This window comes from Bidens hawaiensis, unplaced genomic scaffold, assembly GCF_021521415.1.
Source record: "Bidens hawaiensis isolate Kalapana, Puna unplaced genomic scaffold, B.hawaiensis_p1.1 tig00032697_1, whole genome shotgun sequence".
NCBI lineage: Eukaryota > Viridiplantae > Streptophyta > Magnoliopsida > Asterales > Asteraceae > Bidens > Bidens hawaiensis.
In genome coordinates, this window is record NW_027495573.1 from 125,046 (window position 1) to 137,892 (window position 12,847).

General features: G+C 33.6%; 1 protein-coding gene across 1 annotated transcript; it reads right to left on the reverse strand.

The window, feature by feature from the left end:
- Positions 1 to 1,868: 1,868 nt before the first annotated feature.
- On the reverse strand, positions 1,869 to 2,225 carry LOC143583879 (uncharacterized). Its single transcript, XM_077066064.1, has one exon. It carries the CDS (start codon positions 2,223 to 2,225, stop codon positions 1,869 to 1,871), a length of 357 nt encoding a protein of 118 aa, XP_076922179.1.
- Between the last annotated feature and the right edge of the window lie 10,622 nt (positions 2,226 to 12,847).

Below are 12,847 nucleotides of genomic sequence, written 5' to 3' on the forward strand. Positions count from 1 at the left end.
TGTAAGCCTTTTTACTAAGAGGATAACCCAGAAAAACACAACCCTTAGTTTGAATTTATCACTTCCATGAGACAATGTGGAAGCATAAGCAAGGCAACCAAAAGAATTTATGTAAGCATAAGAATGAGCCTTTCCCGTTAAAACCTCATACGGGGTTTTATGGTTAAGAATTTTGGTAGGAAACCGATTGATTAAATTTGTCACAGTTAAAACACAGTCACCCCAAAACTGAACTGGGAGCTTAGTTTGAAATATAAGAACACTTGAGGTTTCAAGCAAATGTTTATGTTTTCTTTCAACAATATCGTTCTATTGAGTGACAGCTACACAAGTGGTCGATGAATAATGTTTTTACTCAACAAATAAGCACTTTGAACAGAAAAGATCCTATTTCAAAAGCATTATCGGATCTGATGCATTTCACAGTATAGCCAAATCGGTTTCTAACCATTTCAATAAAAAATTGAAGTATGGAAAGGCATTGCATTTAGTGGAAAGAAATTGTGTCCATGTGGTTATGCTGTAATCATCCACGATGGTTAAAAAATATCTAAAGCCATTGTAATTAGCAATGTGATAAGGCCCCTAATAAGCAATATGGATTAACTCAAAAATTTTACTAGTGGATGTGATACTAGTAGGAAATGCCAGTTTATGTTGTCGTGCCTTAGGATATATATCACAATGGTCAATATATTTCAAAGAATCATTAGAAATGAAACGTAACTGTTTCAGTTTGTAGCTAGGTAAATAACCAAGTCTGTTGTGCCAAATTTCACAACTTACAACAGAGTTAGAAACATTATTTTAAACAAAAGAATTGACAGGAAAATGCTTAGTGGCCTCAAGGAGGTAAATTCCATTCAGCATATCACCAAGAACCTGTGGGCTCTTCAGAGAAGGGCCAACAAGACACATATGTTTTTTTGAGTAAAGCACAATACCATCAAAATATAATCTTGACACAGAAAGAAAATGATTTCTAAAATGTGGCACGAAAAAAAATATTTGACAATAAAATATGATCAATCTAAAGAACAATCTCATGTTGATGGACTGTGACGGATGTGCCATTAGGAAGAGTGATGCAGTTTGGATTTTTAAGAAAAGAATGTTTGAACACAAATTTTGATCATGGCACATATGATCATTAGCGCCAGTGTCAATGATCTATTTAGAATAATCTTTTGAAGTATTGTAAGACATCATACCTCCGAAAGATCAGTGATTAATGGTTGTGGCACTGTTAGCAGCATAAGTAGGTGAAGGACTTGATTGAACTTTATTCTGCTGCATTAAGACCATCAAGTCATGATATTGTTGCTGAGTAATACCTTGTTGCTGGTCGGACTGACTTTGATAACTTTTTCCTTAATCTTCAGCAAGGTTAGCAAACTTCTTTCCTTTAATGAACTTGAAGTCTTTAGGAAAACCAATTAGCTTATAGCATTTGTTGACTGAATGCTCATTTCTCTTACAATAAGTGCACACCAAATTTCTTCTATCATCCCCTGTTCCTCCACTGATGGGACCTACACTGCTTACATTCATAGATACAAAAGATGTAGTGAAATCAGTGGTGGTGTAAATTTCCGTTTGCTCCTCATCTTGTATTAGAATACCATATGCACGGTTTATATAAGGAATAGGCTGTATCGTCAAAATATTACTTCTGATCGTGCTATAACTTGGAATAACACCAACAAGAAATTGAATCAGCCATTGATCTCTCTTAGCGAAAGAGTGAGCATCTCCACAAGTGCATGAGGGAATGGAATTATTAGCATTCAGTTCATCCCAGTTACACTTCATCTTGGCAAAGTAAGTAGAAATATCACTGCTTCCTTGAGTGATTGTCAAAGGTTCTTTTACAACTGATAAAAATTAGCACCATTTGCCTGACCATAGCGAGAATTTAGCTCATTCCAAAGAATCTGAGCAGTTTCAGCATACAAGACACTATCACTAATGTCACGAGTGAGAGTGATAAAAATCCGTGAGATTACCATGTCATTAAAATGCTGCCAAACTACCATCTGTTGCTCGTTATTCGGCATGGTTAAAGTGTTGTTGATGAAACCAAGCTTGTTTTTAGCTGACAGAGCAATCATCATAGCTCTTTTCCAAGCTCCGAATCTAGTACCACCAAAGAATTTGGAAACGAGGATCATACCGGGATGATCCGAAGGGTGAAGGTAAAGAGGATTCGAAGAATCAAAGGACATAGTCAGGAAAACAAAGTTTTTCGAGACTGCCATTGAAAACACAGCAACACGAATACAAACGCATGAGAAGAAGAAACGAAACAAACTAATGCGTCGCATAAGTCTTACGCGGTGTATAAGTATGTACCCTCAGAAATATATACGGGGCAAGAAAGGAAACTTATGGCTTGTGTAGTTATAAATGTATACGACGTGTAAGCTGATCAAGAAGATTTTGACAAGATTTTGATTGAGAACGATGGAGAAAAAAGTTTGACACTTTGATAAACTGATCAAACCAAGAATCTGACATATTGAGAACATGTGGTGAAGTTTGAACGATTAAATCTTCCGGAATGAAGAAAATAAGAGAGAAAAGAGATGAATTTGAGAATTTGAAGAAGATAACAAAATCAAATTTCGAAGAAACACAGGAACAATGAAAGTAATTGATCAAAAGATCAGGAACAAACAACGAATGAAGAGAGAAAACCGGTGAATCAAGAAAAAAACCAGTTGAATCGAATAGCAGGATTAAGAACATTGCTTTGATACCATGTAATCGTTAAAGAACGATGACCTGAAAGAAAAGAAGAAACAAAGCAAGAGAAGGAAATTTCATTATCTCAAAATGAAAATTAAACATACAAGAAACAAGAAAACTACTTATATATGACAACATACACGGCGCATACGTTATCCGACGTGTAATTTACACGGCGTATAACATATATGGCGTATATGTATTGGCGTATATGTTTTATACGCTCACAAGTTGGGACTATTATTTGCGAATACAACATAATTGAGATGATTAAAAACCAATTTTCTTAAAAAGAAGCAGATGATTATTGCCATTTAATGCTGCCATATAAAGGTTTATTAAAAACCAAGCGTGCATGTAAACATCAGATTAACGGATGGTTAACTCCGTTAGTCGAGAATCGTTGGTAAAAAAATACACTTTTAGTTAAGACCATCACCAGCCAAGAGTGAATTTAGGTTAAAACTAAGGAAGCCAAGGTTAACAAAGTATAACTAGTGCTTTATAAATCGCTAGGTGCTAGTCGAGCGTTGAGGCAAAAACTAGCGATTAATTATAATTAACAGGGGTTAATCGGATTCGAATTTATATACACTTTTTTAAATACATATGTATATATATCTTAAATATATATAAACGAAAACTTTAAAAGTTCTCTTGCTGCTTCCTACATTCTCTCAAGCCACTAAATTGTTTATTTGTAAATGAATGTTTTTCATGTATTTGACCCAAATTCACGGGTATGGGTCTCACCAAACCCATAAAACCTTAAACGGGTTATAATATCTCATTAAATTAAATATTAATCTCACCAAATATTTTACATAAAAATCATATATAAAGATAAACTAAAAATTAATACCATATTAAAAAAAAGATATTATTTATAATTAAGATCAATTTTACAATAAAAAAAATAAACCGATCATGGGTCTCACTAAACACAGATAGCTTTTTAACCATGTAATATAATCACATTTATTGTGAAACCCTTTCATCATTAAACCCTAAGTGTATTATTAACTTCCTTACAACGAATAAAATTAAAATCCAAATATATATCTCATCTGAAAGTTCAAGCTCAACTTGCCGGTCTGAAAAGAGGCTCTACATTCGGACATATTTTTTCGATTGTTAGCAGGAAGAGAAAGCAGACTAGATTGAAAGAGGAGAAAGGCAAGCGGAAAGCTACAACTACCTTGCTAGAAGGCCTTCCTCGCTAGAAGTACGATATATATATGTGTGTGTGTGTGTGTGTGTGTGTGTGTATTAGAAAGGAATAATGTAAAACGACCCCGTAATAAATGAATCTCCCTACATTCTCTCAAGATACCAGATTACTTTATATGTAAATGGAGACTTCTCATTCATTTGACTCGAACTCACGGGTATGGGTCTCACCAAACCCGATAGCCCTTAAACGGGTTATAACATGTCATTAAATTAAAAGTTAACCTCACCAAATATTTGATATGAAAATCCTATAAAATAGGGATATACTAAAAATTAGTATTCGATTTAAAAAATGATATTATTTATAATTAATATTCAATTTTATAGTAAAAAAATAAGCGAGTCATATTTCTCACCAAACCCAAACAGCCTATAAACCGAGTTATAACATCTCATTTATTTATGAAACATTTTTATCATTAAATCTTAAGTTTATTATAAACTTACTTACAATAAATAACATTAAAATTCAAAAAAGTATATAAATATTATAAACAAATAATGCAAAACAACTCCGTAGTACGGGGAAAATAAAAACTAGTATGTGTGTGTGTATATATATATATTAATTTTGACCGATTTTAACAAACTAGTGATTAATTGGCCACTAGTCGAATTGAATACCGACTAGCGATTAAGTTGGGTAAGAGTTTTACAAGCCATGGGTAGATGAAAACAAATTAAGGCCAAAATTTGATAATTTGGTTTTGTACGCATACATAAAAGATATATCTTTTGCTATAATAAATCAACTTTACAATAATAAAATAGGTATTTCTTCCTAAAGTTTATAAAACACTATATAACTAATTTATATTTCAATAATAATATGGGTGAGACGTCAATCATGAATTGCATTATAAACTAACCTAAATGATAACTCGACCCTACCCACAATGATAACACTTGATTTGGCACCACAAATTACAAAACATCTTAACCATAAAAGCATGGAACTGAAAGGAACTGGTGCTTTGTAATTGACCTGGTATTTGCACCAAAGTAAAACAGGAAATAAACCTTCAACTTTGATCCGTGACGAAGCTTGAACTTTTGTATAGAGGACCCGAATGTCACGGGCCGTGAGCAAAATTTTCGGATAAAAACACGTAAATCTACACTACTGAGCCAATAAAACGAGAAAGGGGGGGGGGGGCTTCCGTCCCTTCTATTTCGTCCCTGACTTTGATAGTAGCCTAAAAAATTTGGGTGAAACACCTTGCAAATGACATGAAGAGGGGTTGACTAAGTGTTAAAAAAGATGAAAAAATAAAATACAATAAAAGACATTCGAGGGCCAAACCGAAACTTAAAGAGCAAACTCCTTTAAAAACATCAAGGAGTCAAGGACAGAATATGATTTCAAGAGCAAGCAAAAGTCGAGTTAAGAGAAGGCTTCTTAAGGGTTAGAGGCCATGATCATGTGTCTGGAAGTCATGGATGTATATATGATTGATTATATTTGTGTCTCAAATATCATTTTATATTATAACTAGTTGCTTTCAGTTGGTGCGTTGCAGCGAGGGCACGATGAGAACTCGGTTGATATTGGTTAAACCATCACGTTGCGACGTGGACGGAGCGGAAACTCACGTGTTGCAACGGAGGCACACTGAAAATTCGGTTGGTATTGGTTCGGTTTGTTATGATAATAATCTATTTAAAATTTAAGTTAATTATTGTTCGTATTAAATATTTAAATCAAGTTGTGAAGGATTTAACTAAACTATTAAAACTAGAAGACTAAAGTTGCAAAACGAGCAAATTGTATTGAGGTTTGTATGTTTATGTCTTTGGTTTATACACAAACGTAGACACGTAAATATACACACACTCATAGCTTTCTTGCATACTAGTTTAAGGTTTAATTAGCCCACGTACGTGTAGTAAGCATCATTCACGAGTTATGTTTTTTTAAGCAACGACGAAAACAGCGAAACACACCGAGTAGTATTGTTGCCAGGGGCGGCTCGGGCATAGGGCAATGTGGGCGACCGGCCGGGGCACTTAATTTTTGGGGCACAAATTATATATATATATATATATATATATATATATATATATATATATATATATATATATATATATATATATATGATAAAGAAATAGGTATATTTAATGTTTTACCGTAATTATACAATAAATAGGTTGGTTCAGTGGTAGATGGGTTTGAGTTCCCGTCAAAATGTTGCAAGTTCCACTCTCACTTAAGACATATTCTTTTTTATACATAACCTAATTTATAAACAAGTAAACTCATTAAAAAATTTAATTGTTTAAACTAAACAAAAAAACCTATTTACATAGAGCCTAAAATTTTTTTTGCATATAATATTTCATTATTCATTAGAGTCTACGGGCCTTTTTATTTCGGCTTGAACGAAGCATATAAATTCTCGGAGACGACCCTGATTGTTGCTTAAATAACTAAATTTACCTTGTGCTATACACGGGTTTTGAATTACTACATCCATTTTGAGATTCTTTATACAATTCCTGTATATGTAAACTATAATAATAAAATAACCCAAAAAGTGTGTTTCTTTGATATTAAATAAAATCAAATATGATGTTGGCCAATAAGAGCCAAATGCCAGATTGTTAACCAATTGAAATTTTTGTCACGTACATTCAAATGAAGTAATGGCAAAAACTAGATGACAACACTTGGAAAAATGATGATTTGTGGTGAGAAATTTGAGCCATTTGGACACATTCATTGGGATGTGTTAATACTAAAAAGTTATCGGGAAGATTATTTTGACCATTTTAATGTCATCATAACTTTCTTGAAATCGTCTCATTTCTTGAATTCAAAGCAAGAAAATTAACTTAAAATCCATAAGAAATATTATATTTTTATTGAATGACAAACAAGCATAAAATGCTTACATATTATGCACGGGGTGATCCAATAATAAAAGGTACCTACGCTAACCTAATCTAGCCGTACGGAGCCTTCAAGCGTCTTTAAGTTATCTCCAGGTATGGGGAAAAACCCACCCGCCCGAAGGCCCACTGGTGGTAAAACCCGGACGCCCTTAGAATCAAACTGAAGATCACAAAGATCCCAATTTTTCATCATTGAGTAATCCATGTCTCCTTCAAAGTGTTGTAGGTGAGAACTGAACTTGGATCTCCATTAAAAATGCCAAATTTATGCAACTACACCACATTAGAAATGACAAAATTCACGAGAACTTACAAAAAAAAGTAAATAAATAAATAAGTAGAATTGAACGCCCATGTTTAGAGTTTTTTCACTTTTTTAATGTTTAAAATGTATTTACTTATCTAGCGTATTTTGAAATATATTTATTTTTCTTTTTTTTTATCATAACCGTGATTAGACTCTCCCACAACACAAACAAGGATTCGAACAACGATTTCGGACACTAACTAAAGTTTGATCAGACGCGATTCTAACAGCGTTCGGATTGGTTTCAGGCACCTCTATTTAGGTTCAATTTGAGCACTTGTTCATTTAGTTTTATGAACAACATGATTTTATTCAGGTTCTTTTAATGCATTTTAATTGTTATTTTGATTATATGTTACATTCTGATTCATATTTGGTTGAATAGGGGACCGACGCCTTTGATTCTACTTTGCATTCATCCACATTTGGTTGAACAAAAGTCTGATGTTAGCAAAACTTTGAAAATTTCTTGATGTTACCTTTACAAAAAAAATCTAAAGAGAGTTATATTAAAATTTTGATTACATGTTGTCTTCATTCAGGGTTTTTGATGTCAGTTTTTTATATTGATTATAACAAAATGAATACGGTTAATGCAATCCCAAACATGATTCAAAATAAGGATTTTAACGGGTTGTCTCAAATAGTTATTGTAAAAATGATGATGTGAAAGACGCTTTGTACATCAGATTGAAAGTAATAGGTATGATGAGCTAGAATTATTTCCCAATTCGGAGCTGTATCGGGATAAGAAAGGCGGCCCTCCTTCGAAAAGGCTACATAATATGGAATGGACATGAAGGAAAGGAAAAGACTATCTTTGTGGAATTTTTAAATAACATGATCATAATTGAGCAAAATGTCCCTCTAAGCGTAGCGGAATAGTTGCCTAGGCATGTCGAGTCATTTTGTCATTTAATTTTATTTTATATTTGACATCGATAATTAATTTGATGTTTTATTTGCTAGAAAAACAACTAATTTGATTCATTTTATCGTTCGGATTATTGAAAAAAATTTGTAGAATTTTAGCTTTAATATTTGTGGAATTGTAGCCTTAATTAGTGCAAAAATAAATTCATTTTTTTGCTAAATTTTGCAAAAGGGGCTGTTTGGTAAACCACTTAATTGAGTTCGCTTAGATATAAGAGCTATTCAGACTGTTTGGCTCTTCTAAATGATACATCTGAATGAGATTCTAAACATCTGATTCGGTAAGTGATAAAATGTAGCTGAATGAGATCTGAATGAAATAAGGACCAGAATACCCTAACGTTCCTTCTCCTTATCAACCAACAGCGCTTCCTCCTTCTAATCCCAAATCGCGAATCTGCTACTTTGCTAGCGAGGTAATCAGCCCTTCAAACCCATCTTCGACCCTGGTAATTTTTTTAAGCAATAGTAATTTGTGATTTCCAAAATTGATGAACCATTTGGTTCGTTCTTTGTTCTCCCATTTGCTATGCTTGTATATTGTTTGTGTGTTTTTAGTTTATAGAATTGATTAATCGGATTGATATGATTATGTTAGAGATTAGGGCTTCAATTCTATTTTTCATCAAAATGAAATAAAGTGGGACTGGCCATGTATATTGTGTTTGTTTTATATTAAGGGGTCGGTTTGGTTCTGCGATTTGTTTTTATAATAATAAGGTGTCGGTTTGGTTCCGCGATTTGGTCTGATGCATTTTATACCTGATTTGAAACCTAGAGTTTCATGTCCTTCCAATTATATATATATTAATTCAAAAGTTATGATTACTCACATAATGTTACTGCGTGTTTCTCTTATTGCTTTTTGATTAAAACAAACAGAGATGCATGTTGAGGCAGGCAGACTCGTAACAAATACGGCTGCACCGGCGTTCTTCGTTCTGGCATACATAACCTTAATTTTCAAAATTCATCAATGGAGAAGCATGACACATTCAGAAGTTGAAGGTAAACACCAACATCCCAAAAAGTATATTTATGTTCGATTAAAATTTTAGGTTCGCATATAAGTTGGGTTGTTCATGTTTCTCTGTATGATAGTTCACGCTAAGTGGAGCTAACAAGAAGGAATAATACCTACTGGCAGTTTCCTATCACACGTATATCAGTTTCCTATCTTATTATTCTTTTTTTTTAACTTATTATGGTTTAGTTTATGATTGCTACATGTTTGATGATTGGAATTCACTCCAATGGTTGGAGAGTGTGAGTTTCTCACCATGTACTTATTATGGTATAGTTGGCCAGTTTGTGTTTTTCTTAAAGAAGACGTGTTGTTTGACTTATGTATTTGTCTAATGTGTCTGTTATTCTAATATAGGTTGTCTACGTCTGCCTTTTGATTTGTGTTTGTTACGTGTATTTCTCTCAGGGCCATCCAGTCAAATTGTTGGTCAACTGTGAAGTTCTTTTGCGAGTTGTTCACCTTCTCAGGTAATTAGGTTATGTTAGCAAACTTTATTATTAATATATTTAACTATTTTAAAAAAGTATATAGTTTTGATGAACAGGTTATATAACCGTGTCAACTTGTTTATCACCCCTGCCCATTTAACTCAAATCCCAACCGGCTTAACTTTGTGTTATGTTAACGGGTACTGTAAAAAATTGACAGCCCTATATAAAATGTATTTATATATAAAGATTGCATGTAGACACTTGAAATCGGTTTACAGATGAAGGTGAAGCACGTACTTTGCTTAAATTATGTCTGTCATATATGAAACCCGTTTGTGTCAACCACGTTAGTTGATACAACCTACAAAATCACATAAATTCTACATTAACAATATATATATTCATATTTGTAGCAATAAATATTCATATTAGCTTGTTTAACTTACTATAACTAATATAATGTTGTTATGAGGAATTATGAACCAAATTGTATTGTTATTTGTTGGTTTAGCGTCTTTAATCATAAAAGTGGTAATTCCTAGTTGAGTTGTGGTTTTAATGAAGCCTGTATAAGTGTAAACTGGAGTATGGATATTGATGTCACTAGAAAGGGAATAAAACTGCGTTTTGAACTGAATTTGAAAACAAAAACAAAGCTGATGCGCAGCTAATCTCGTTACTAGTCTGTCTTTAAAATTTTGTATAAAATCGTAAAAAAATCTAATAAGTGTGTATCTTATATGGTTAAAAATCCCTTTCAGTTTACTGCATTTCATATTAAGATATAAAAAGCTGATTTGGATATTAAGTGGGGTAAAATGGCTGACTTCTGTAGCTTTACATATATTTCAGCAAAGTGTGGCCAAAAATTACATTGCTGACATGTTTTTCTCGAATTTATATAAAATCAATCGTATCTCGGATATATGTGTATTATATATGGTTAAAAAGCTTTCTGAGTCTACTATATTTTACCTTTGATCATGTTGAAGTAATTCAGGTCGTAAGGGTGTCAAAATCCAACACTAAAATTGGGATTTTATAAGATTAAACTATGCCATGCTATATTTTTTTATAAAGAAACTTGAAATGAGTAAATGAACAATAAGTGAAGAATACCAATGGCTGGGTGATTTACAGATCCGTCTTGTGTGTTCTAGTATTGAAAGTTGGCATTTTAACAAGATAGTTGCTTCGAAGCTTGGAGGTAAACGAGCCAAGTGGATGATCACAAAACGAATATAATTAATAAATCATACAATTGAATATAATTATGAGTCCTCACTTAGATATGGCTAATCTTTCATGGTGATAATGTGTAGGTAATTTATGAAAGTGTTCGAGTCATGCATACAAACGAAGCGGCTATAGGTAAAGTTTTGAATGCGAGTGGCAAGACTATAAACACTTTTAAGATTGGGCGTTGCACAAGTATGAAGACATCATTCGGGTTGCAAGAATGAAGACACCGGTTTAGTTATTGTATATTTATTATGCTCATTTTTAAACATTTATATTTGTGGTACTCGAAATTTTTGTATCTTTGAAACTTTTATGTACATTGTTTTCATTTTTACGTAAATATTTGCGTATATATTGGGTTTCAATGGAAAAAAAAAGTATTCTGATAGTTCGTTGAGTTCTGCAAAAAATAGTTTGGAGGGGTAAAATAGTCATTCTGCATAGTCATTCAAAGATCCAACCAAACAACACTTTACTAGTTCAGCATTTATTAGCTCAGAGCCTCTTAATCATTCAGACCTCTTAATCATTCAGCACTTAATGATTGTAAGGCCCCGTTCCCGGTAGCCCTATTTTAACGTTAGATTTACTCATAAACACAGTTCTACAAATCAGAGTTTATTAAAACTTCGCGGAATATAAAAACTTTCATAAAACATTACATAACTTGTCTTAAACAACATCTTGTCTTTCAAAAACTAAGTAATTAAAACATAACACGTCTTGAGTCTTCCAATGCCTGTCTCTTATTCAATGCCACATGTTCCCCTCAAGCGAGCTGCCTCATCCTACTCACCTGTGTGCATACTAAAAGTCAGCTACGCTGAGTGAGTTCTAGTTAATCACGTAACATACAATTCATTCTCATACATTCTTCCCATATCCGAAGACACGTATTACTACCTTAACCTTGTATAAATATCCATAGGAGGATCGTCACGTAATATCTATTAGAAGAACCATTACTATTACCATATTATAGATAATTTCCAGAGGAGGAACACTCTGTATACTTTCCATAGAAGGAACACTCTGTATACTTTCCATAGAAGGAACAATTTACTATCCATAGAAGGAACGCTACACTATCCATAGAAGGAACACTATACTATCCATTGAAGGAACACTATACTTTCCATAGAAGGTACACTACACTATCCATAGAAGGAACATTATACTATCCATATAAGGAACTCTATATATTATCCATATAAAGAACACTATCTATAAGTTATTATTTAATATCCATGTAAGGAGCTAATCACTTCCCTTGGCGATACGTGCAATATCCGAAGATCGTTCACGCACCGACAAGCATTATATGATAACTACCTCGTATAGCATCTATAGCATACACTTACCACTTAAGGTAAGTGTATTCACACTTCACATCGAGTATGCACACAACCCCGAAAATATAACACGGAAAATGGGGCTAGAAACTCACCTGATTGCGGTTACGTCTTCCGTTAGTGATTATTCCTTCTCTTTAGCTGATCTTGGCTAACTATTCAATATTTGTTTGTTACTTAACTGTTTAATTATTTAAGTTGGTGTTCTAACTAGCCAACACACTTTCTAAGTTGGTCCTGCTTGTCTAACTCTTACATATGGGCCAATTAGTTGGATCAGGTTCATTGTTCATTAAAATCTATGTGCCCAACTAACCAGGCCCAAGGTCAATAGAGCGCCAGGTGGCCGAGAACTCATGTATGGCCGAGATCACGTATTGGACCGAGAAATCTTAGTCACCGAGAACACGAGCTGACCGAGAGCTCTTGGTCACCGAGAACACGAGCTGACCGAGAACTCTCGTTGACCGAGTTCTCGTGTGGACCGAGAACCGAAGGTCTGATGCTTTCAGCTCGTTTTTCCTATCTTTCCATCGTTTCTTAGTCCAGGTAATTGTTTAACAGTTCATAACACAACTTTTAACCACCTTTCTCCACTATTCTCATCTGTTAACGTTTCATTATCAAGATCTTGTCCGTTTCTAGCATAAAGCTTGAACCTTTATTACTTTCGAAACCCGTT

Bases quoted from the DNA above. Each gene is read 5' to 3' on its own strand.
- LOC143583879 (XM_077066064.1), bottom strand. From the start codon at position 2,225: ATGTCCTTTGATTCTTCGAATCCTCTTTACCTTCACCCTTCGGATCAT.